Source organism: Oncorhynchus nerka, linkage group LG23 (genome assembly GCF_034236695.1).
Source record: "Oncorhynchus nerka isolate Pitt River linkage group LG23, Oner_Uvic_2.0, whole genome shotgun sequence".
NCBI classification, from domain to species: domain Eukaryota; kingdom Metazoa; phylum Chordata; class Actinopteri; order Salmoniformes; family Salmonidae; genus Oncorhynchus; species Oncorhynchus nerka.
Genome location: NC_088418.1, coordinates 13,865,469 through 13,891,744, shown reverse-complemented (window position 1 = coordinate 13,891,744; position 26,276 = coordinate 13,865,469). Strand labels below are relative to the sequence as shown.

Below are 26,276 nucleotides of genomic sequence, written 5' to 3'. Positions count from 1 at the left end.
AGACAGTAGGGGTGGGTTGTAATGTATTAGACAGTAGGGGGTTGTAATGTATTAGACAGTAGGGGGGTTGTAATGTATTAGACAGTAGGGGGGTTGTAATGTATTAGACAGTAGGGTGGGTTGTAATGTATTAGACAGTAGGGGTGGGTTGTAATGTATTAGACAGTAGGGTGGGTTGTAATGTATTAGACAGTAGGGGGGTTGTAATGTATTAGACAGTAGGGGTGGGTTGTAATGTATTAGACAGTAGGGTGGGTTGTAATGTATTAGACAGTAGGGGGGTTGTAATGTATTAGACAGTAGGGGTGGGTTGTAATGTATTAGACAGTAGGGGGGTTGTGGTGTATTAGACAGTAGGGGGGGTTGTAATGTACTAGACAGTAGGGGGGTTGTAATGTATTAGACAGTAGGGTGGGTTGCAATGTATTAGACAGTAGGGGGGGTTGTGGTGTATTAGACAGTAGGGGGGGTTGTAATGTATTAGACAGTAGGGGGGTTGTAATGTATTAGACAGTAGGGTGGGTTGTAATGTATTAGACAGTAGGGGTGGGTTGTAATGTATTAGACAGTAGGGGGGTTGTGGTGTATTAGACAGTAGGGGTGGGTTGGTGTATTAGACAGTAGGGGTTGTGGTGTATTAGACAGTAGGGGTGGGTTGTAATGTATTAGACAGTAGGGGGGTTGTAATGTATTAGACAGTAGGGGGGGTTGTAATGTATTAGACAGTAGGGGGGTTGTGGTGTATTAGACAGTAGGGGTGGGTTGTAATGTATTAGACAGTAGGGGGGTTGTAATGTATTAGACAGTAGGGGGGTTGGTTGTAATGTATTAGACAGTAGGGGGGGTTGTAATGTATTAGACAGTAGGGGTGGGTTGTAATGTATTAGACAGAGGGGGGTTGTAATGTATTAGACAGTAGGGTGGGTTGTAATGTACTAGACAGTAGGGGGTTGTAATGTATTAGACAGTAGGGGTGGGTTGTAATGTATTAGACAGTAGGGGTGGGTTGTAATGTATTAGACAGTAGGGGGGGTTGTAATGTATTAGACAGCAGGGTGGGTTGTAATGTATTAGACAGTAGGGTGGGTTGTAATGTATTAGACAGTAGGGGGGGTTGTAATGTATTAGACAGTAGGGGTGGGTTGTAATGTACTAGACAGTAGGGGGGGGTTGTAATGTATTAGACAGTAGGGTGGGTTGTGGTGTACAGACAGTAGGGGGGTTGTAATGTATTAGACAGTAGGGGGGTTGTAATGTATTAGACAGTAGGGGTGGGTTGTAATGTATTAGACAGTAGGGTGGGTTGTAATGTATTAGACAGTAGGGGGGTTGTAATGTATTAGACAGTAGGGTGGGTTGTAATGTATTAGACAGTAGGGTGGGTTGTAATGTATTAGACAGTAGGGGTGGGTTGTAATGTATTAGACAGTAGGGGTGGGTTGTAATGTATTAGACAGTAGGGGGTTGTAATGTATTAGACAGTAGGGGTGGGTTGTAATGTATTAGACAGTAGGGGTGGGTTGTGGTGTATTAGACAGTAGGGGGGTTGTAATGTATTAGACAGTAGGGGTGGGTTGTAATGTATTAGACAGTAGGGGGGTTGTAATGTATTAGACAGTAGGGGTGGGTTGTAATGTATTAGACAGTAGGGGGGGTTGTAATGTATTAGACAGTAGGGGTGGGTTGTAATGTATTAGACAGTAGGGGGGTTGTAATGTATTAGACAGTAGGGGGGGTTGTAATGTATTAGACAGTAGGGGGGGGTTGTAATGTATTAGACAGTAGGGGGGGGTTGTAATGTGTAATTAGACAGTAGGGGTGGGTTGTAATGTATTAGACAGTAGGTTGTAATGTATTAGACAGTAGGGGGGGTTGTAATGTATTAGACAGTAGGGTGGGTTGTAATGTATTAGACAGTAGGGGGGTTGTAGTGTATTAGACAGCAGGGGGGTTGTGGTGTATTAGACAGTAGGGGTTGTAATGTATTAGACAGTAGGGGGGTTGTAATGTGTACTAGACAGTAGGGGGGTTGTAATGTATTAGACAGTAGGGGGGTTGTAATGTATTAGACAGTAGGGGTGGGTTGTAATGTATTAGACAGTAGGGGTGGGTTGTGGTGTATTAGACAGTAGGGGGTTGTAATGTATTAGACAGTAGGGGGGGTTGTAATGTATTAGACAGTAGGGGGGTTGTAATGTATTAGACAGTAGGGGTGGGTTGTAATGTATTAGACAGTAGGGGGGGTTGTAATGTATTAGACAGTAGGGGGGTTGTAATGTATTAGACAGTAGGGGTAGGGGTTGTAATGTATTAGACAGTAGGGGGGTTGTAATGTATTAGACAGTAGGGGTGGGTTGTAATGTATTAGACAGTAGGGGGGGTTGTAATGTATTAGACAGTAGGGGTGGGTTGTGGTGTATTAGACAGTAGGGGGGTTGTAATGTATTAGACAGTAGGGTGGGTTGTGGTGTATTAGACAGTAGGGGTGGGTTGTAATGTATTAGACAGTAGGGGTGGGTTGTAATGTATTAGACAGTAGGGTGGGTTGTAATGTATTAGACAGTAGGGGTGGGTTGTAATGTATTAGACAGTAGGGTGGGTTGTAATGTATTAGACAGTAGGGGGGTTGGGTTGTGGTGTATTAGACAGTAGGGGGGGTTGTGGTGTATTAGACAGTAGGGTGGGTTGTAATGTACTAGACAGTAGGGGTGGGTTGTAATGTATTAGACAGTAGGGTGGGTTGTGGTGTAATAGACAGTAGGGGGGTTGTAATGTATTAGACAGTAGGGTGGGTTGTGGTGTATTAGACAGTAGGGGGGGTTGTAATGTATTAGACAGTAGGGGGTTGTGGTGTATTAGACAGTAGGGGGTGGGTTGTAATGTATTAGACAGTAGGGGTGGGTTGTAATGTATTAGACAGTAGGGGGGGGTTGTGGTGTATTAGACAGTAGGGGTGGGTTGTAATGTATTAGACAGTAGGGTGGGTTGTAATGTATTAGACAGTAGGGTGGGTTGTGGTGTATTAGACAGTAGGGGTGGGTTGTAATGTATTAGACAGTAGGGGGGTTGTAATGTAGACAGTAGGGGGTTGTGGTGTATTAGACAGTAGGGGGGGTTGTAATGTATTAGACAGTAGGGGTGGGTTGTAATGTATTAGACAGTAGGGGTGGGTTGTAATGTATTAGACAGGGGGGTTGGTGTACTAGACAGTAGGGGTGGGTTGTGGTGTATTAGACAGTACAGTGTACTAGACAGTAGGGTGGGTTGTAATGTATTAGACAGTAGGGGGGGTTGTGGTGTATTAGACAGTAATGTATTAGACAGTAGGGGTGGGTTGTAATGTATTAGACAGTAGGGGTGGGTTGTGGTGTATTAGACAGTAGGGGTGGGTTGTAATGTATTAGACAGTAGGGTGGGTTGTAATGTATTAGACAGTAGGGGTGGGTTGTGGTGTATTAGACAGTAGGGGTGGGTTGTAATGTATTAGACAGTAGGGGGGTTGTAATGTATTAGACAGTAGGGTGGGTTGTGGTGTATTAGACAGTAGGGTGGGTTGTAATGTATTAGACAGTAGGGGTGGGTTGTGGTGTATTAGACAGTAGGGTGGGTTGTAATGTATTAGACAGTAGGGGTGGGTTGTAATGTATTAGACAGTAGGGTGGGTTGTAATGTATTAGACAGTAGGGTGGGTTGTGGTGTATTAGACAGTAGGGGTGGGTTGTAATGTATTAGACAGTAGGGTGGGTTGTGGTGTACTAGACAGTAGGGGTGGGTTGTGGTGTATTAGACAGTAGGGTGGGTTGTGGTGTATTAGACAGCAGGGGGGGTTGTAATGTATTAGACAGTAGGGTGGGTTGTAATGTATTAGACAGTAGGGTGGGTTGTAATGTATTAGACAGTAGGGTTGTAATGTTGTAGGGGGGGTTGTAATGTATTAGACAGTAGGGGGGTTGTAATGTATTAGACAGTAGGGTGGGTTGTGGTGTATTAGACAGTAGGGGGGGTTGTAATGTATTAGACAGTAGGGGGGTTGTGGTGTATTAGACAGTAGGGGTGGGTTGTAATGTATTAGACAGTAGGGTGGGTTGTGGTGTATTAGACAGTAGGGGTGGGTTGTAATGTATTAGACAGTAGGGGGTGGGTTGTAATGTATTAGACAGTAGGGGGGTTGTAATGTATTAGACAGTAGGGGTTGTAATGTATTAGACAGTAGGGGGGGTTGTGGTGTATTAGACAGTAGGGGGGGTTGTAATGTATTAGACAGTAGGGGGTTGTAATGTATTAGACAGTAGGGGTTGTAATGTATTAGACAGTAGGGTGGGTTGTGGTGTACTAGACAGTAGGGGGGTTGTGGTGTATTAGACAGTAGGGGTGGGTTGTAATGTATTAGACAGTAGGGGGGTTGTAATGTATTAGACAGTAGGGTGGGTTGTGGTGTATTAGACAGTAGGGGTGGGTTGTAATGTATTAGACAGTAGGGGTGGGTTGTAATGTATTAGACAGTAGGGGTGGGTTGTAATGTATTAGACAGTAGGGTGGGTTGTAATGTATTAGACAGTAGGGGGGGTTGTAATGTATTAGACAGTAGGGGTGGGTTGTAATGTATTAGACAGTAGGGTGGGTTGTAATGTATTAGACAGTAGGGTGGGTTGTTGTAATGTATTAGACAGTAGGGGTGGGTTGTAATGTATTAGACAGTAGGGTGGGTTGTGGTGTATTAGACAGTAGGGGTGGGTTGTAATGTATTAGACAGTAGGGGGGTTGTGGTGTATTAGACAGTAGGGGTGGGTTGTAATGTATTAGACAGTAGGGGTGGGTTGTAGTGTATTAGACAGTAGGGGTGGGTTGTAATGTATTAGACAGTAGGGGGGGTTGTAATGTATTAGACAGTAGGGTGGGTTGTGGTGTACTAGACAGTAGGGGTGGGTTGTAATGTATTAGACAGTAGGGGTGGGTTGTAATGTATTAGACAGTAGGGTGGGTTGTAATGTATTAGACAGTAGGGGGGTTGTAATGTATTAGACAGTAGGGTGGGTTGTGGTGTACTAGACAGTGTGGTGTATTAGACAGGGGGTTGTGGGTAGACAGTAGGGGGGGTTGTAATGTATTAGACAGTAGGGGTGGGTTGTAATGTATTAGACAGTAGGGGTGGGTTGTAATGTATTAGACAGTAGGGGTGGTTGTGTGGTGTATTAGACAGTAGGGTGGGTTGTGGTGTACTAGACAGTAGGGGGTTGTAATGTATTAGACAGTGTTGTGGTGTAGACAGTAGGGGTGGGTTGTGGTGTAGACAGTAGGGTGGGTTGTGGTGTATTAGACAGTAGGGTGGTGTTAGGGTAATGTATTAGACAGTAGGGGTGGGTTGTAATGTATTAGACAGTTGGGGGGGTTGTAATGTATTAGACAGTAGGGGTTGTAATGTATTAGACAGTAGGGGGGTTGTGGTGTATTAGACAGTAGGGTGGGTTGTAATGTATTAGACAGTAGGGGTGGGTTGTAATGTATTAGACAGTAGGGGTGGGTTGTGGTGTATTAGACAGTAGGGGTGGGTTGTAATGTATTAGACAGTAGGGTGGGTTGTGGTGTGGACAGTAGGGGTGGGTTGTAATGTACTAGACAGTAGGGGTGGGTTGTGGTGTATTAGACAGTAGGGGGGTTGTGGTGTAGACAGTAGGGGTGGGTTGTAATGTATTAGACAGTAGGGGTGGGTTGTAATGTATTAGACAGTAGGGGTGGGGTGGGTTGTAATGTATTAGACAGTAGGGGGGTTGTGGTGTACTAGACAGTAGGGGGGTTGTGGTGTATTAGACAGTAGGGTGGGTTGTGGTGTATTAGACAGTAGGGGGTGGGTTGTGGTGTATTAGACAGTAGGGGTGGGTTGTGGTGTACTAGACAGTAGGGGTGGGTTGTGGTGTATTAGACAGTAGGGGTGGGTTGTGGTGTATTAGACAGTAGGGTGGGTTGTGGTGTACTAGACAGTAGGGTGGGTTGTGGTGTATTAGACAGTAGGGGTGGGTTGTGGTGTATTAGACAGTAGGGGTGGGTTGTGGTGTACTAGACAGTAGGGGTGGGTTGTGGTGTATTAGACAGTAGGGGTGGGTTGTGGTGTATTAGACAGTAGGGGTGGGTTGTGGTGTATTAGACAGTAGGGGTGGGTTGTGGTGTATTAGACAGTAGGGGTGGGTTGTGGTGTATTAGACAGTAGGGTTGTGGTGTATTAGACAGTAGGGGGTGTATTAGACAGTAGGGGGGTTGTAATGTATTAGACAGTAGGGGTGGGTTGTGGTGTATTAGACAGTAGGGGGGTTGTGGTGTATTAGACAGTAGGGGTGGGTTGTGGGTTAGGGGGGTTGTAGTGTATTAGACAGTAGGGGGGGTTGGGTGTATTAGACAGTAGGGTGGTGTACTAGACAGTAGGGGTGGGTTGTGGTGTACTAGACAGTAGGGGTTGGGTGTAGATGTAGGGGTTGTGGTGTACTAGACAGTAGGGTGGGTTGTGGTGTATTAGACAGTAGGTGTACTAGACAGTAGGGGTTGTGGTGTACTAGACAGGGGTGTGGGTATTAGACAGTAGGGGTTGTGGTGTACTAGACAGTAGGGGGGTTGTAATGTATTAGACAGTAGGGTGTGGGTTGTGGTGTACTAGACAGTAGGGGGGGTTGGGTTATTAGACAGTAGGGGGGTTGTGTACTAGACAGTAGGGGTGGGTTGTGGTGTATTACTAGACAGTGGTGTATTAGACAGTAGGGGGTTGTGGTGTACTAGACAGTAGGGTGGGTTGTGGTGTACTAGACAGTAGGTGTATTAGACAGTAGGGGGTTGTGGTGTACTAGACAGTAGTGGGTGTAATTACTAGACAGTGTTGTAATGTATTAGACAGTAGGGGTGGGTTGTGGTGTATTAGACAGTAGGGGTGGGTTGTAGACAGTGTATGTAGACAGTAGGGGTGGGTTGTGGTGTATTAGACAGTAGGGGTGGGTTGTGGTGTATTAGACAGTAGGGGTGGGTTGTGGTGTACTAGACAGTAGGGGTTGTGGTGTATTAGACAGTAGGGGTGGGTTGTGGTGTATTAGACAGTAGGGGTGGGTTGTGGTGTATTAGACAGTAGGGGTGGGTTGTGGTGTATTAGACAGTAGGGGTGGGTTGTGGTGTACTAGACAGTAGGGGTGGGTTGTGGTGTATTAGACAGTAGGGGTGGGTTGTGGTGTACTAGACAGTAGGGGTGGGTTGTGGTGTATTAGACAGTAGGGTGGGTTGTGGTGTATTAGACAGTAGGGGTGGGTTGTGGTGTATTAGACAGTAGGGGGTTGTGGGGCAGTAGGGGTGGGTTGTGGTGTGTAGACAGTAGGGGTGGGTTGTGGTGTATTAGACAGTAGGGGTGGGTTGTGGTGTACTAGACAGTAGGGTGGGTTGTGGTGTATTAGACAGTAGGGTGAGGGTTGTGGTGTATTAGACAGTAGGGGTGGGTTGTGGTGTATACTAGACAGTAGGGGTGGGTTGTGGTGTACTAGACAGTAGGGGGGGTTGTGGTGTATTAGACAGTAGGGGGGTTGTGGTGTACTAGACAGTAGGGGTTGTGGTGTACTAGACAGTAGGGGTGGGTTGTGGTGTACTAGACAGTAGGGGGTTGTGGTGTATTAGACAGTAGGGGTTGTGGTGTATTAGACAGTAGGGGGGGGTTGCAGGGGGGTGTACTAGACAGTAGGGGGGTTGTGGTGTACTAGACAGTAGGGGGGGTTGTGGTGTATTAGACAGTAGGGGGGTTGTGGTGTTAGACAGCAGGGGTTGTGGTGTACTAGACAGTAGGGGGGTTGTGGTGTATTAGACAGTAGGGGGGTTGTGGTGTACTAGACAGCAGGGGGGTTAGACAGTAGGGGGGTTGTGGTGTACTAGACAGTAGGGTGGGTTGTGGGGTTGTGGTGTATTAGACAGTAGGGGGTTGTGGTGTACTAGACAGCAGGGGGTTGTGGTGTATTAGACAGTAGGGGTTGTGGTGTACTAGACAGTAGGGGGGGTTGTGGTGTATTAGACAGTAGGGGGGTTGTGGTGTACTAGACAGTAGGGGGGGTTGTGGTGTATTAGACAGTAGGGGGGTTGTGGTGTACTAGACAGTAGGGGTGGGTTGTGGTGTACTAGACAGTAGGGGGGTTGTGGTGTATTAGACAGTAGGGGGGTTGTGGTGTACTAGACAGTAGGGGTGGGTTGTGGTGTACTAGACAGTAGGGGGTTGTGGTGTATTAGACAGTAGGGGTGGGTTGTGGTGTATTAGACAGTAGGGGTGGGTTGTGGTGTATTAGACAGTAGGGGTGGGTTGTGGTGTATTAGACAGTAGGGGTGGGTTGTGGTGTATTAGACAGTAGGGGTGGGTTGTGGTGTATTAGACAGTAGGGTGGGTTGTGGTGTACTAGACAGTAGGGGTGGGTTGTGGTGTATTAGACAGTAGGGGGGTTGTGGTGTTAGACAGTAGGGGTGGGTTGTGGTGTACTAGACAGTAGGGGGGTTGTGGTGTATTAGACAGTAGGGGTGGTTGTGGTGTATTAGACAGTAGGGTTGTGGTGTACTAGACAGTAGGGGTGGGTTTGTGGGTGTGTATTAGACAGCAGGGGTGGGTTGTGGTGTATTAGACAGTAGGGGGTTGTGGTGTACTAGACAGTAGGGGTGGGTTGTGGTGTATTAGACAGTAGGGGTGGGTTGTGGTGTATTAGACAGTAGGGGTGGGTTGTGGTGTATTAGACAGTAGGGGTGGGTTGTGGTGTATTAGACAGTAGGGGTGGGTTGTGGTGTACTAGACAGTAGGGGTGGGTTGTGGTGTATTAGACAGTAGGGGTGGGTTGTGGTGTATTAGACAGTAGGGGTGGGTTGTGGTGTACTAGACAGTAGGGGTGGGTTGTGGTGTATTAGACAGTAGGGGGGGTTGTGGTGTATTAGACAGTAGGGGGGTTGTGGTGTATTAGACAGTAGGGGTGGGTTGTGGTGTATTAGACAGTAGGGGTGGGTTGTGGTGTATTAGACAGTAGGGTGGGTTGTGGTGTACTAGACAGTAGGGGTGGGTTGTGGTGTACTAGACAGTAGGGGTGGGTTGTGGTGTACTAGACAGTAGGGGTGGGTTGTGGTAGGGGGGGGTTGTGGTGTATTAGACAGTAGGGGTGGGTTGTGGTGTATTAGACAGCAGGGTGGGTTGTGGTGTATTAGACAGTAGGGTGGGTTGTGGTGTACTAGACAGTAGGGGTGGGTTGTGGTGTATTAGACAGTAGGGGTGGGTTGTGGTGTATTAGACAGTAGGGGTGGGTTGTGGTGTATTAGACAGTAGGGGTGGGTTGTGGTGTATTAGACAGTAGGGTGGGTTGTGGTGTACTAGACAGTAGGGGTGGGTTGTGGTGTATTAGACAGTAGGGGTGGGTTGTGGTGTATTAGACAGTAGGGTGGGTTGTGGTGTATTAGACAGTAGGGTGGGTTGTGGTGTACTAGACAGTAGGGGTGGGTTGTGGTGTATTAGACAGTAGGGGTGGGTTGTGGTGTATTAGACAGTAGGGTGGGTTGTGGTGTATTAGACAGTAGGGGGGGTTGTGGTGTATTAGACAGTAGGGGTGGGTTGTGGTGTATTAGACAGTAGGGGTGGGTTGTGGTGTATTAGACAGTAGGGGTGGGTTGTGGTGTACTAGACAGTAGGGGGGTTGTGGTGTACTAGACAGGGGTGGGTTGTGGTGTATTAGACAGTAGGGGTGGGTTGTGGTGTACTAGACAGTAGGGGTGGGTTGTGGTGTATTAGACAGTAGGGTGGGTTGTGGTGTACTAGACAGTAGGGTGGCCAGTGTTAGACAGTAGGGGTGGGTTGTGGTGTATTAGACAGTAGGGGGGTTGTGGTGTACTAGACAGTAGGGGTGGGTTGTGGTGTATTAGACAGTAGGGGGGTTGTGGTGTACTAGACAGTAGGGGGTTGTGGTGTATTAGACAGTAGGGGGGGTTGTGGTGTATTAGACAGTAGGGGGGTTGTGGTGTACTAGACAGTAGGGGGGTTGTGGTGTACTAGACAGTAGGGGGGTTGTGGTGTATTAGACAGTAGGGGGTTGTGGTGTACTAGACAGCAGGGGTTTGTGGTGTACTAGACAGTAGGGGGGGGTTGTGGTGTTAGACAGTAGGGGTTGTGGTGTATTAGACAGTAGGGGTGGGTTGTGGTGTACTAGACAGTAGGGGTGGGTTGTGGTGTATTAGACAGTAGGGGTGGGTTGTGGTGTATTAGACAGTAGGGGTGGGTTGTGGTGTATTAGACAGTAGGGGTGGGTTGTGGTGTATTAGACAGTAGGGGGGGTTGTGGTGTACTAGACAGTAGTAGGGGGGTTGTGGTGTATTAGACAGTAGGGGTGGGTTGTGGTGTATTAGACAGTAGGGGTGGGTTGTGGTGTATTAGACAGTAGGGGGGTTGTGGTGTATTAGACAGTAGGGGTGGGTTGTGGTGTATTAGACAGTAGGGTGGGTTGTGGTGTTAGACAGTAGGGGTTGTGGTGTATTAGACAGTAGGGGGGTTGTGGTGTATTAGACAGTAGGGGTTGTGGTGTACTAGACAGTAGGGGGTTGGTTATTAGACAGTAGGGGGTTGTGGTGTATTAGACAGTAGGGGGTTGTGGTGTATTAGACAGTAGGGGTGGGTTGTGGTGTATTAGACAGTAGGGGTGGGTTGTGGTGTATTAGACAGTAGGGGTGGGTTGTGGTGTATTAGACAGTAGGGGTGGGTTGTGGTGTACTAGACAGTAGGGTGGGTTGTGGTGTATTAGACAGTAGGGGGTTGTGGTGTATTAGACAGTAGGGGTGGGTTGTGGTGTACTAGACAGTAGGGGTGGGTTGTGGTGTACTAGACAGTAGGGGGGGTTGTGGTGTATTAGACAGTAGGGGGGTTGTGGTGTATTAGACAGTAGGGGTGGGTTGTGGTGTACTAGACAGTAGGGGTGGGTTGTGGTGTATTAGACAGTAGGGTGGGTTGTGGTGTATTAGACAGTAGGGGTGGGTTGTGGTGTACTAGACAGTAGGGGTGGGTTGTGGTGTACCAGACAGTAGGGTTGTGGTTAGACAGTTGTGGTGGATTAGACAGTAGGGGGTTGCAGGGGGGTGGTGTACTAGACAGTAGGGGTGGGTTGTGGTGTACTAGACAGTAGGGGTGGGTTGTGGTGTATTAGACAGTAGGGGTGGGTTGTGGTGTATTAGACAGTAGGGGTGGGTTGTGGTGTATTAGACAGTAGGGGTGGGTTGTGGTGTATTAGACAGTAGGGGTGGGTTGTGGTGTATTAGACAGTAGGGTGGGTTGTGGTGTATTAGACAGTAGGGGTGGGTTGTGGTGTACTAGACAGTAGGGGTGGGTTGTGGTGTATTAGACAGTAGGGTGGGTTGTGGTGTATTAGACAGTAGGGGTGGGTTGTGGTGTATTAGACAGTAGGGGTGGGTTGTGGTGTACTAGACAGTAGGGGTGGGTTGTGGTGTATTAGACAGTAGGGGTGGGTTGTGGTGTATTAGACAGTAGGGTGGGTTGTGGTGTATTAGACAGTAGGGGTGGGTTGTGGTGTATTAGACAGTAGGGTGGGTTGTGGTGTATTAGACAGCAGGGGGGGTTGTGGTGTATTAGACAGTAGGGTGGGTTGTGGTGTATTAGACAGTAGGGGTGGGTTGTGGTGTATTAGACAGTAGGGGTGGGTTGTGGTGTATTAGACAGTAGGGGTGGGTTGTGGTGTATTAGACAGTAGGGGTGGGTTGTGGTGTATTAGACAGTAGGGGTGGGTTGTGGTGTATTAGACAGTAGGGGTTGTGGTGTATTAGACAGTAGGGGTGGGTTGTGGTGTATTAGACAGTAGGGGTGGGTTGTGGTGTATTAGACAGTAGGGGGGGTTGTGGTGTATTAGACAGTAGGGGGGGTTGTGGTGTATTAGACAGTAGGGGTGGGTTGTGGTGTATTAGACAGTAGGGGTGGGTTGTGGTGTATTAGACAGTAGGGGTGGGTTGTGGTGTATTAGACAGTAGGGGTGGGTTGTGGTGTATTAGACAGTAGGGGTGGGTTGTGGTGTATTAGACAGTAGGTGGGTTGTGGTGTATTAGACAGTAGGGGGGGTTGTGGTGTACTAGACAGTAGGGGTGGGTTGTGGTGTATTAGACAGTAGGGGTGGGTTGTGGTGTACTAGACAGTAGGGGTGGGTTGGTGTGGTGTACTAGACAGTAGGGGGGTTGTGGTGTATTAGACAGTAGGGGTGGGTTGTGGTGTATTAGACAGTAGGGGTGGGTTGTGGTGTATTAGACAGTAGGGGTGGGTTGTAATGTATTAGACAGTAGGGGTGGGTTGTGGTGTATTAGACAGTAGGGGGGTTGTGGTGTATTAGACAGTAGGGGTGGGTTGTAATGTATTAGACAGTAGGGGTGGGTTGTGGTGTATTAGACAGTAGGGTGGGTTGGTGTAGACAGTAGGGGTGGGTTGTAATGTATTAGACAGTAGGGGTGGGTTGTGGTGTATTAGACAGTAGGGGTGGGTTGTAATGTATTAGACAGTAGGGGTGGGTTGTGGTGTATTAGACAGTAGGGGTGGGTTGTGGTGTATTAGACAGTAGGGGTGGGGTTGTGGTGTATTAGACAGTAGGGGTGGGTTGTGGTGTATTAGACAGTAGGGGGGTTGTGGTGTATTAGACAGTAGGGTGGGTTGTGGTGTATTAGACAGTAGGGGTGGGTTGTGGTGTACTAGACAGTAGGGGTGGGTTGTGGTGTATTAGACAGTAGGGGTGGGTTGTGGTGTATTAGACAGTAGGGGTGGGTTGTGGTGTATTAGACAGTAGGGGTGGGTTGTGGTGTATTAGACAGTAGGGGTGGGTTGTGGTGTATTAGACAGTAGGGGTGGGTTGTGGTGTATTAGACAGTAGGGGTGGGTTGTGGTGTATTAGACAGTAGGGGTGGGTTGTGGTGTATTAGACAGTAGGTGGGTTGTGGTGTATTAGACAGTAGGGGGGGTTGGGGTGGTTGTTAGGGGTGGGTTGTGGTGTATTAGACAGTAGGGGTGGGTTGTGGTGTATTAGACAGTAGGGGTGGGTTGTGGTGTATTAGACAGTAGGGGTGGGTTGTGGTGTACTAGACAGTAGTAGGGGGGTTGGTGTATTAGACAGTAGGGTTGTGGTGTATTAGACAGTAGGGGTGGGTTGTGAGTGTATTAGACAGTAGGGGTGGGTTGTGGTGTATTAGACAGTAGGGGTGGGTTGTGGTGTATTAGACAGTAGGGGTGGGTTGTGGTGTATTAGACAGTAGGGGTGGGTTGTGGTGTATTAGACAGTAGGGGTGGGTTGTGGTGTATTAGACAGTAGGGGGGTTGTGGTGTATTAGACAGTAGGGGTGGGTTGTGGTGTATTAGACAGTAGGGGTGGGTTGTGGTGTATTAGACAGTAGGGGTGGGTTGTGGTGTATTAGACAGTAGGGGTGGGTTGTGGTGGACAGCAGGTGGGTTGTGGTGTATTAGACAGTAGGGGTGGGTTGTGGTGTATTAGACAGTAGGGTGGGTTGTGGTGTATTAGACAGTAGGGGTGGGTTGTGGTGTATTAGACAGTAGGGGTGGGTTGTGGTGTATTAGACAGTAGGGGTGGGTTGTGGTGTATTAGACAGTAGGGGTGGGTTGTGGTGTATTAGACAGTAGGGGTGGGTTGTGGTGTATTAGACAGTAGGGGTGGGTTGTGGTGTATTAGACAGTAGGGGGGGTTGGTGTATTAGACAGTAGGGGGTTGTGGTGTATTAGACAGTAGGGGTGGGTTGTGGTGTATTAGACAGTAGGGGGGGGTTGTGGTGTATTAGACAGTAGGGGGGGTTGTGGTGTATTAGACAGTAGGGGGGTTGTGGTGTATTAGACAGTAGGGGTGGGTTGTGGTGTATTAGACAGTAGGGGTGGGTTGTGGTGTATTAGACAGTGGTGTATTAGGTGGGTTGTGTTGTGTATTAGACAGTAGGGTGGGTTGTGGTGTATTAGACAGTAGGGGTGGGTTGTGGTGTATTAGACAGTAGGGGTGGGTTGTGGTGTATTAGACAGTAGGGGGGTTGTGGTGTATTAGACAGTAGGGGTGGGTTGTGGTGTATTAGACAGTAGGGGGGGTTGTGGTGTATTAGACAGTAGGGGTGGGTTGTGGTGTATTAGACAGTAGGGGGGGTTGTGGTGTGTGGTGTATTAGACAGTAGGGGTGGGTTGTGGTGTATTAGACAGTAGGGGTGGGTTGTGGTGTATTAGACAGTAGGGGTGGGTTGTGGTGTATTAGACAGTAGGGGGGGTTGTGGTGTATTAGACAGTAGGGGTGGGTTGTGGTGTATTAGACAGTAGGGGTGGGTTGTGGTGTATTAGACAGTAGGGGTGGGTTGTGGTGTATTAGACAGTAGGGGTGGGTTGTGGTGTATTAGACAGTTGTGGTGTATTAGACAGTAGGGGTGGGTTGTGGTGTATTAGACAGTAGGGGTGGGTTGTGGTGTATTAGACAGTAGGGGTGGGTTGTGGTGTATTAGACAGTAGGGGTGGGTTGTGGTGTATTAGACAGTAGGGGTGGGTTGTGGTGTATTAGACAGTAGGGGTGGGTTGTGGTGTATTAGACAGTAGGGTGGGTTGTGGTGTATTAGACAGTAGGGGTGGGTTGTGGTGTATTAGACAGTAGGGGTGGGTTGTGGTGTATTAGACAGTAGGGTGGGTTGTGGTGTATTAGACAGTAGGGGTGGGTTGTGGTGTATTAGACAGTAGGGTGGGTTGTGGTGTATTAGACAGTAGGGGTGGGTTGTGGTGTATTAGACAGTAGGGGTGGGTTGTGGTGTATTAGACAGTAGGGGTGGGTTGTGGTGTATTAGACAGTAGGGGTGGGTTGTGGTGTATTAGACAGTAGGGGTGGGTTGTGGTGTATTAGACAGTAGGGGTGGGTTGTGGTGTATTAGACAGTAGGGTGGGTTGTGGTGTATTAGACAGTAGGGTGGGTTGTGGTGTATTAGACAGTAGGGGTGGGTTGTGGTGTATTAGACAGTAGGGTGGGTTGTGGTGTATTAGACAGTAGGGGTGGGTTGTGGTGTATTAGACAGTAGGGTGGGTTGTGGTGTATTAGACAGTAGGGGTGGGTTGTGGTGTATTAGACAGTAGGGGTGGGTTGTGGTGTATTAGACAGTAGGGGTGGGTTGTGGTGTATTAGACAGTAGGGTGGGTTGTGGTGTATTAGACAGTAGGGTGGGTTGTGGTGTATTAGACAGTAGGGGTGGGTTGTGGTGTATTAGACAGTAGGGGTGGGTTGTGGTGTATTAGACAGTAGGGGTGGGTTGTGGTGTATTAGACAGTAGGGGTGGGTTGTGGTGTATTAGACAGTAGGGGTGGGTTGTGGTGTATTAGACAGTAGGGTGGGTTGTGGTGTATTAGACAGTAGGGGTGGGTTGTGGTGTATTAGACAGTAGGGGTGGGTTGTGGTGTATTAGACAGTAGGGGTGGGTTGTGGTGTATTAGACAGTAGGGTGGGTTGTGGTGTATTAGACAGTAGGGGTGGGTTGTGGTGTATTAGACAGTAGGGTGGGTTGTGGTGTATTAGACAGTAGGGTGGGTTGTGGTGTATTAGACAGTAGGGGTGGGTTGTGGTGCATTAGACAGTAGGGGTGGGTTGTGGTGTATTAGACAGTAGGGTGGGTTGTGGTGTATTAGACAGTAGGGGTGGGTTGTGGTGTATTAGACAGTAGGGGTGGGTTGTGGTGTATTAGACAGTAGGGGTGGGTTGTGGTGTATTAGACAGTAGGGGTGGGTTGTGGTGTATTAGACAGTAGGGTGGGTTGTGGTGTATTAGACAGTAGGGTGGGTTGTGGTGTATTAGACAGTAGGGGTGGGTTGTGGTGTATTAGACAGTAGGGGTGGGTTGTGGTGTATTAGACAGTAGGGTGGGTTGTGGTGTATTAGACAGTAGGGGTGGGTTGTGGTGTATTAGACAGTAGGGTGGGTTGTGGTGTATTAGACAGTAGGGTGGGTTGTGGTGTATTAGACAGTAGGGGTGGGTTGTGGTGTATTAGACAGTAGGGTGGGTTGTGGTGTATTAGACAGTAGGGTGGGTTGTGGTGTATTAGACAGTAGGGTGGGTTGTGGTGTATTAGACAGTAGGGGTGGGTTGTGGTGTATTAGACAGTAGGGTGGGTTGTGGTGTATTAGACAGTAGGGTGGGTTGTGGTGTATTAGACAGTAGGGTGGGTTGTGGTGTACTAGACAGTAGGGTGGGTTGTGGTGTATTAGACAGTAGGGGTGGGTTGTGGTGTATTAGACAGTAGGGGTGGGTTGTGGTGTATTAGACAGTAGGGTGGGTTGTGGGTGTATTAGACAGTAGGGTGGGTTGTGGTGTATTAGACAGTAGGGTGGGTTGTGGTGTATTAGACAGTAGGGTGGGTTGTGGTGTATTAGACAGTAGGGTGGGTTGTGGTGTATTAGACAGTAGGGTGGGTTGTGGTGTAGACAGTAGGGGTGGGTTGTGGTGTATTAGACAGTAGGGTGGGTTGTGGTGTATTAGACAGTAGGGTGGGTTGTGGTGTATTAGACAGTAGGGGGGTTGTGGTGTATTAGACAGTAGGGGTGGGTTGTGGTGTACTAGACAGTAGGGGTGGGTTGTGGTGTACTAGACAGTAGGGGTGGGTTGTGGTGTATTAGACAGTAGGGGTGGGTTGTGGTGTATTAGACAGTAGGGTGGGTTGTGGTGTATTAGACAGTAGGGGTGGGTTGTGGTGTATTAGACAGTAGGGGTGGGTTGTGGTGTATTAGACAGTAGGGTGGGTTGTGGTGTATTAGACAGTAGGGGTGGGTTGTGGTGTATTAGACAGTAGGGTGGGTTGTGGTGTATTAGACAGTAGGGTGGGTTGTGGTGTATTAGACAGTAGGGTGGGTTGTGGTGTATTAGACAGTAGGGTGGGTTGTGGTGTATTAGACAGTAGGGGGGTTGTGGTGTATTAGACAGTAGGGTGGGTTGTGGTGTATTAGACAGTAGGGGTGGGTTGTGGTGTATTAGACAGTAGGGGTGGGTTGTGGTGTATTAGACAGTAGGGGTGGGTTGTGGTGTATTAGACAGTAGGGGTGGGTTGTGGTGTATTAGACAGTAGGGGTGGGTTGTGGTGTATTAGACAGTAGGGGTGGGTTGTGGTGTATTAGACAGTAGGGGGTTGTGGTGTATTAGACAGTAGGGGGGTTGTGGTGTATTAGACAGTAGGGGGGGTTGTGGTGTATTAGACAGTAGGGGGGGTTGTGGTGTATTAGACAGTAGGGTGGGTTGTGGTGTATTAGACAGTAGGGTGGGTTGTGGTGTATTAGACAGTAGGGGGGGGTTGTTTGTTTTTTCACATTATTTGTAATTGATTTTGTACATAATGTTGCTCCTACCGTCTCTTATAACCGAAAAGAGCTTCTGGACATCAGAACAGCGATTACTCACCTTAAAGTGGACATTTTTCTTTAATGAGTCGGATGAGAGGGATTTAGTCCAGACACCCGAACAGGCCCTCGTCCCCGTCATTCGCTGGACAATGAGACGGAGGTTTCGTGGAAGGAGATCGGGGTGCCTTGTGAGGATCCGCCGACGAGTTGGTAATCTGCCTTTGTCATAGGAACTACTGGTCAACGTACAATCACTCGATAATAAAGTGGACGACCTACAAGCACATATATCCTACCAACATCCTTTCGATGGCATTGAGGAGTACACCACATCATTCACTGGCTTCATCAATAAGTGCATCAATGATGTCTCCCCCACAGTGACTGTATGTACATACCCCAACCAGAAATGTTCTACGACCTGTAATATAACTTTTTGAAGTTTTCGTCCGACGTTTGGCTGGACATGCACGAGCGTTTGGATTTGTGTTCTAAACGCTCTAACAAAAGTAGCTACTTGGACATAAATAATGGACATTATCGAACCAACCAAACATTTATTGTGGAACTAGGATTCCTGGGAGTGCATTCTGATGAAGATCATCAAAGGTAAGGGAATATTTATAGTGTTATTTCTGATTTCTGTTGACTCCAACATGACGGATAAAAAATATAAAAAATGAGCGCCGTTCTCAGATTATTGCATGGTTTGCATTTTCCGTAAAGTTTTTTTGAAATCTGACACAGCGGTTGCATTAAGGAGAGGTATATCTATATTTCCATGTCCAACAATTGTATTGTCATCGACATTTATAATGAGTATTTTTGTAAAATGATGTGGCTCTCTGCAATATCACCGGATGTTTATGAAACTAGTGAACGTAACCCGCCAATGTATACTGAGATTTTTTTATATAAATATGGACTTTATCAAACAAAACATACATGTATTGTGTAACATGAAGTCCTATGAGTGTCATCTGATGAAGATCATCAAAGGTTAGTGATTAGTTTTATCTCTATTTGTGCTTTTTGTGACTCCTCTCTTTGGATGGAAAAATGGCTGTGTTTTTCTGTGAGTTGGTGGTGACCTAACATAATCGTTTGTGGCGTTTTCGCTGTAAAGCCTATTTGAAATCAGACACTGTGGTGGGATTAACAACAAGATGACCTTTAAAACGGTATAAGATACATGTATGTTTGAGGAATTTTAGTTTGAGGATTTCTGTTGTTTTGAATTTTGCGCCCTGCACTTTCACTGGCTGTTGTCATATCGATCCCGTTAACTTCTTGCGTCGAGCAATCCTGTATCCGGGAGCGTAATCATAGCCTCAAGCTCATTACCATAACGCAACGTTAACTATTCATGAAAATCGCAAATGAAATGAAAGCAATATATTCACTCACAAGCTTAGCCTTTTGTTAACAACACTGTCATCTCAGATTTTCAAAATATGCTTTTCAACCATAGCTACACAAGCATTTGTGTAAGAGTATTGATAGCTAGCATAGCATTAAGCCTAGCATTCAGCAGGCAACATTTTCACAAAAACAAGAAAAGCATTCAAGTAAAATAATTTACCTTTGAAGAACTTCGGATGTTTTCAATGAGGAGACTCTCAGTTAGATAGCAAATGTTCAGTTTTTCCAAAAATATTATTTGTGCAGGAGAAATCGCTCCGTTTTGTTCATCACGTTTGGCTAAGAAAACCCCCCGAAAATTCAGTCATTACAACGCCAAACTTTTTTCCAAATTAACTCCATAATATCGACAGAAACATGGCAAACGTTGTTTAGAATCAATCCTCAAGGTGTTTTTCACATATCTATTCGATGATAAATCATTCGTGGCAGTTGGGTTTCTCCTCTGAAGGAAATGGAAAAATACACGCAGCTGGAGATTACGCAATAATTTCGACGGAGGACACCAAGGCGGGCACCTGGTAAATGTAGTCTCTTATGGTCAATCTTCCAATGATATGCCTACAAATACGTCACAATGCTGCAGACACCTTGGGGAAACGACAGAAAGTGTAGGCTCTTTCCTGGCGCATTCACAGGCATATAAGGAGACATTGGAACACAGCGCCTTCAAAATCTGGGGCATTTCCTGTTTGAAATTTCATCTTGGTTTCGCCTGTAGCATCAGTTCTGTGGCACTCACAGATAATATATTTGCAGTTTTGGAAACGTCAGAGTGTTTTCTTTCCAAAGCTGTCAATTATATGCATAGTCAAGCATCTTTTCCTGAAAAAATATCTTGTTTAAAACGGGAACGTTTTTTTAGGTAAAATTTTCAACCTCTCCCTGTCTGAGTCTGTAATACCAACATGTTTCAATCAGACCACCATAGTCCCTGTGCCCAAGAACACTAAGATAACCTGCCTAAATGACTACCGACCCGTAGCACTCACGTCTGTAGCCATGAAGTGCTTTGAAAGGCCTTAATGGTGTACATCAACACCATTATCCCGGAAACCCTAGACCCACTCCAATTTGCGTACCGCCCCAACAGATCCACAGATAATGCAATCTCTATTGCACTCCACACTTCCCTTTCACACCTGGAAAAAAGGATCACCTATGTGAGAATGCTATTCATTGGCTAAAGCTCAGCATTCAACACCATAGTGCACCTCCCTCTGCAACTGGATCCTAGACTTCCTGATGGGCCGCCCCCAGGTGGTGAGGGTAGGTAACAACACATCCGCCATGCTGATTCTCAACACAGGGAACCCTCAGGGCTGTGTGCTCAATCCCCTCCTGTACTCCCCTGTTCACTCATGACTGCACAGCCAGGCAGGACTCCAACACCATCGTTAAGTTTACCGATGACACAACAGTGTTAGGCCTGATCACCGACAATGACGAGACAGCCTATAGGGAGGAGGTCAGAGACCTGACCGTGTGATGCAAGGACAACAACTTCTCCCTCAACATGATCTAGACAAAGGAGATGATTGTGGACTACAGGAAAAAGAGGACCGAGCACTACCCATTCTCATCGACAGGGCTGAAGTGGAGTTGAGAGTTCCAAGTCCCTTGGCATCCACATCACCAACAAACTAACATGGTCCAAGCTCACCAAGACAGTCGTGAAGATGGCACGACAAAACCAATTCCCACTCAGGAGACAAAAGATTTGGGTCCTCAGATCCTCAAAAGGTTCTACAGCTGCACCAGCGATACCATCCTGATGGGTTGCATCACTGCCTGGTATGGCACTGCTCAGAGGCACTACAGAGGGTAGTGCGTTGGGCTCAGTACATCACTGGGGCCAAGCTTCCTGCCATCCAGGACCTCTATACCATGCAGTGTCAGAGGAAGGCCCAAAAAATTGCCAATGTCTCCATCCATCCTATTCATAGACTGTTCTCTCTGCTACCGCACGGCAAGCGGTACCGGAGTGCCAAGTCTAGGTTTAAGAACCTTCTAAACAGCTTCTAACCCCAAGCTATAAGACTCCTGACCAAATGGTTACCCAGATTATTTGCAGTGCACCCCCCTATGTTATGCTGTTTCTACTCTCTGTTGTTATCTATGCATAGTGTTGTGTCTTTGGCTATGCCGGATTAAGTGATATGACATGCTATTCTATAAAATAATTTCTCCGTAATTAATATTACCTGATTGAGCTAATCATGTAAATGTAATTAACTAGAGAGTCGGGCACCACAAAATAATATTTATAGAGCTGTTATCTTCCAAATAAACTCTTAAAGACCTAGTAATATTTTACATCAATAGCAGTCAATATTAATCGTCATCTTAATTCAGTCTCATCTGAAAGTTGTAAATTCTTGGTTATCTGCACGAACCCTGGCTAACAATTTGAATCAGCAATACAGCATTGGGTTAAATAATTGATTTACTAAATACCTAACTAATCACACAGAATTACACATACACATAATTAAATCATAACTTGATTACAAATTACGTCATAAAGGAAAACGTCCCTAGCGGGCGGAACAGATATGACAGCTTGTTACACAACAGAAAAGGGGCTGGGTTTGAGTGAAGGAGCGGGAAGACTGAGGAAGGCCAAAGCTGTGCTATCGTAAATACAGTATCTTATGCATTCTAAATTACCGCCCATTTGGAAAAGGAAAATGCAATAAACATTTACTCTGACCTGCGCATCGGTAGGTTGGTGGTAGATGGAAGGCCGTGTTGCCTTCCATCTAGAATGTCTCTAGATTGTCTCTTGTTGTCAATTGGATACGTTGTAGTAACGTCGTTGGGTGATAGACGGAATACTCTGTCTGTTCCTTCCTAACCCTCGTTTGCATCTGCTGTTGCTAACTCAACGGCTAGGAGGTATCACTTCTGTAGTGAATAAGAGTTCAAAGTTCATAACATTCGCAACCAAATCTCACGCTGATGTTGGCTTCGTTCTGTAGTTGTTATCTGAACCATTCTGACATCGGATCATCATCCTCACGTCCTCGGAACAGGAGGTTACATTGTCGTCAAGGGCTTATATAGGAAGGGAGAGGAGGGCGTGTTTGACATTTTTTATAGCCCATGACCCTTCACAGGGGCCTGCCACTGATTGAGCAGAGCCCTATCTTATGAAAATCTCACATTTTAGAAGCTAAAATCACATTTCATCCCAAATAATTTCATATTCAAACATTTAAATTGAACAACAATTCCATGTGAATCCGATAACTCTGATGTGTAGACTTTCCACTGTAGAGTTTATGTCATCTTATCATTGATGAGAATGTCTCAGATGACAACCGAACTGACATCATATTCATTAAGTACCACCGCATATGTTCCATTGGTGTCACGCCCTGGCCATAGAGAGGTTTTATTCTCTATTCTCTATTTTGGTCAGGCCAGGGTGTGACTAGGGTGTGCATTCTATGTTCCTTATTCTATGTTTTTGTATTTCTTTGTTTTTGTATTTCTTTGTTTTTGGCCGGGTATGGTTCTCAATCAGGGACAGCTGTCTATCGTTGTTTCTGATTGAGAACCATACTTAGGTAGCTCTTGCCCACTTGGGTTTTGTGGGTAGTTGTTTTCTGTTTTTGTATTCTGTGCCAGACAGAACTGTTTCGGTTTCGTTCATTCTCTTTTGTTGTTTTTTCATTCAGTGTTCAATTCATAAATGAAGATTAACACGTACCACGCCGCACCTTGGTCCTCACCTTCTTCAACCCACGACAGTCGTTACAATTGGTCGGATTACCAGAATATAGTTCATTTCCCCCAACCTTCTGATGTTCCCAGAATCTCTATGTTAACCAAGGGTTTTGCAAATGTAACCTCATTAGGGTAGAGAGAGGAAAAAGGGGGGGGAAGAGGTATTTATGACTGTCATAAACCTACCCCCCAGGCCAACATCATGACAATAGCCACTTTACTAACTATCTACTTCTACATATTTCCTCAATTGTTCCTCCTGTATATCGCCTCGCTATTGTTATTTTACTGCTGTTCTTTAATTATTGTTTCTTTCTTTATTTTATTTTTATAGGTATTTTTCTTCAAATTGAATTGTTGGTTAAGGGCTTGTAAGTAAGCATTTCACTGTTAGCTCTACACCTGTTGGTTAAGGGCTTGTAAGTAAGCATTTCACTGTTAGGTCTACACCTGTTTTCTTGTAAGTAAAACTAGGAACCTGTTGGTTAAGGGCTTGTAAGTGAGCATTTCACTGTTAGGTCTACACCTGTTGGTTAAGGGCTTGTAAGTAAGCATTTCACTGTTAGGTCTACACCTGTTGTATTAGGCGCATGTGGCAAATAACATTTGATTTGATTTGAAGGAAAGGGCAACCAGTGAGTAACAAACACCATTGTAAATATAACTTATAACTATTTGCAAATCGTTATAACACTATTATAACACGGTTTATTATGGTTATAACACTGTTTATAGCCATAATATGACATTTGAAATGTCACTATTCCTTTGGAACTTTTGTGAGTGTAATGTTTATGTAAAGCAAAAATGTATTTGTTTATTTCACTTTTGTTCATTATCCATTTCACTTGATTTGGCAATGTAAACATATGTTTGCCATACCAATAAAGCCCTTTGAATTGAATTGAATTGATAGAGAGACACACAGAGAGAGAACAAAATAGAGAGAGAGCGAGACAGAGGCAGAGAGAGAGAGAGAGGCAGAGAGAGAGAGAGAGAGAGGCAGACAGACAGACAGACAGACAGACAGACAGACAGACAGACAGACAGACAGACAGACAGACAGACAGGCAGAGAGAGACAGAGGCAGAGAGAGAGACAGACAGGCAGACAGAGAGAGAGAAAGACAGACAGACAGAGACAGACAGAGGCAGAGAGAGAGAGAGAGAGAGACAGAGAGGGAGAGACAGACAGACAGACAGAGGTAGCGCGGTTCCAGCAGTACAGTAGAAGTGGAAGCTGATAATGAGGCTATAGTTTGCTAACTTTGTTCTTTGCAAGCCTGTAACTGCACATATCCATTTCCTGCTTGGGGATCTTCTGGATGACCTGTATACATGAGCAATAATTCAACCTGGACTGTGTGTATGTGTGCTAACTTGACATGTTATCTATGCTCTTCCATAGGACCAATTGTTACTATCACCTTCATAGCACCATAGAGCAGCCCTAACAAAGAGCCAAAACCTTGTCCTGTAACCGGTCTTATCTCTTTAGCAACACAGGCTAGCCGTTTTGTGCCCTATTGAAATGTCGTCATTAGCAACACAGGCTAACTGTTTTGCGCCCTATTGAAATGTCGTCATTAGCAACACAGGCTAACTGTTTTGTGCCCTATTGAAATGTCGTCATTAGCAACACAGGCTAACTGTTTTGTGCCCTATTGAAATGTCATCATTAGCAACACAGGCTAACTGTTTTGTGCCCTATTGAAATGTCGTCATTAGCAACACAGGCTAGCCGTTTTGTGCCCTATTGAAATGTCGTCATTAGCAACACAGGCTAACTGTTTTGTGCCCTATTGAAATGTCGTCATTAGCAACACAGGCTAACTGTTTTGTGCCCTATTGAAATGTCGTCATTAGCAACACAGGCTAACTGTTTTGTGCCCTATTGAAATGTCATCATTAGCAACACAGGCTAACTGTTTTGTGCCCTATTGAAATGTCGTCATTAGCAACACAGGCTAACTGTTTTGCGCCCTATTGAAACATCGACGTTAGCAATACATGCTAACTGTTTTGTGCCCTATTGAAATGTCGTGCTTAGCAACACAGGCTAACTGTTTTGTGCCCTATTGAAATGTCGTCATTAGCAACACAGGCTAACTGTTTTGTGCCCTATTGAAATGTCGTCATTAGCAACACAGGCTAACTGTTTTGTGCCCTATTGAAATGTCGTCATTAGCAACACAGGCTAACTGTTTTGTGCCCTATTGAAATGTCGTCATTAGCAACACAGGCTAACTGTTTTGTGCCCTATTGAAATGTCATCATTAGCAACACAGGCTAACTGTTTTGTGCCCTATTGAAATGTCGTCATTAGCAACACAGGCTAACTGTTTTGCGCCCTATTGAAACATCGACGTTAGCAATACATGCTAACTGTTTTGTGCCCTATTGAAATGTCGTGCTTAGCAACACAGGCTAACTGTTTTGTGCCCTATTGAAATGTCGTCATTAGCAACACAGGCTAACTGTTTTGTGCCCTATTGAAATGTCGTCATTAGCAACACAGGCTAACTGTTTTGTGCCCTATTGAAATGTCGTCATTAGCAACACAGGCTAACTGTTTTGTGCCCTATTGAAATGTCGTCATTAGCAACACAGGCTAACTGTTTTGTGCCCTATTGAAATGTCGTCATTAGCAACACAGGCTAACTGTTTTGTGCCCTATTGAAATGTCGTCATTAGCAACACAGGCTAACTGTTTTGTCTCGACCTCTGTGTGTTGCAGTGCCGTCATTCTGGGGGCTAGTGAACTCAGCGTGGAACCTGTGCTCCGTGGGGAAGAGGCAGTCTCCCATCAACATCGAGACCAGCCACATGATCTTTGACCCCTTCCTCACGCCCATCCGGCTCAACACAGGAGGACGCAAGGTAAACAAACACTCAATAATGTAACTCTCAGGGTGCGTCCATAATGTCACCATATTCCCTATATTGTGCATTACTCTGGGCTCTGGTCAAAAGTAGTGCTCTAAATCCGGAATAGGGTGTTATTTCAGACGCAGGGTTATTGGCTGAGGTGATGGATGTTGCTGCATTGTCGGTTCCCTTCTGCTTTGTTTGGGGAACATTGTGTGGTTCTACAATGCTGTTGTATGGTTTGTTTGGCAACATGACATGTAAGGATCCCTGATCAATGTTGCTGGCTAAACGCTTCACTGATTTTTATCCCACTCTTTGTCACAGTGGAGTTCTTTACAGAGGATCCCGATGGCTTTCTAATTCATGGATTCAACTCTACATTGGCAGGATTTAACCATAATACGTATTGCTTCACACACACACAGTAATCTGTTACCACCACAGAGGACAAAACACAATCCCTTGTGAGGGATTACCATGAAACACAACACACACACTCATGAATTATCATATGACATTTGTGTTCCTAGTTACCATAGCGTAGAAACAACAATAGCAAAGTGTGGTACCCCGATGCACCCCCTGCCATATAATAACAGATCATTTGAACATGGGTGGAGACAGGATGTGCTCCAGAGTTCATGGTTCCATGTTCAGGTGATTACTATTATGAGGGTGTGTTTACGTGCCAGGGGTTGGTACAGGGTTACCCCGGGGCCATTGCAGGGGAAACATGGGCATAGGCACCCATAAAGATTATGAGAGAGAGACTGTAATCCACATATACTCTGTTCAATTGCAACGCCTATTACTAGCCGGTTCAACCTCTCTTTCGTATCGTCTGAGATCCCCAAAGATTGGAAAGCGCCGCGGTCATCCCCCTCTTT

The 26,276-nt window shown here is 46.1% G+C and overlaps 1 protein-coding gene across 2 annotated transcripts in view; it reads left to right on the top strand.

The window, feature by feature from the left end:
* Positions 1 to 26,276, top strand: part of LOC115107171 (carbonic anhydrase-related protein 10) — a 360,898-nt gene that overhangs the window by 162,151 nt on the left and 172,471 nt on the right. For both annotated transcript variants that reach the window (XM_065007875.1, XM_065007874.1), the window contains exon 3: positions 25,256 to 25,398. In XM_065007875.1, coding sequence (XP_064863947.1) covers positions 25,256 to 25,398 — 143 coding nt within the window. The remainder of the gene's footprint in view (positions 1 to 25,255; positions 25,399 to 26,276) is intronic.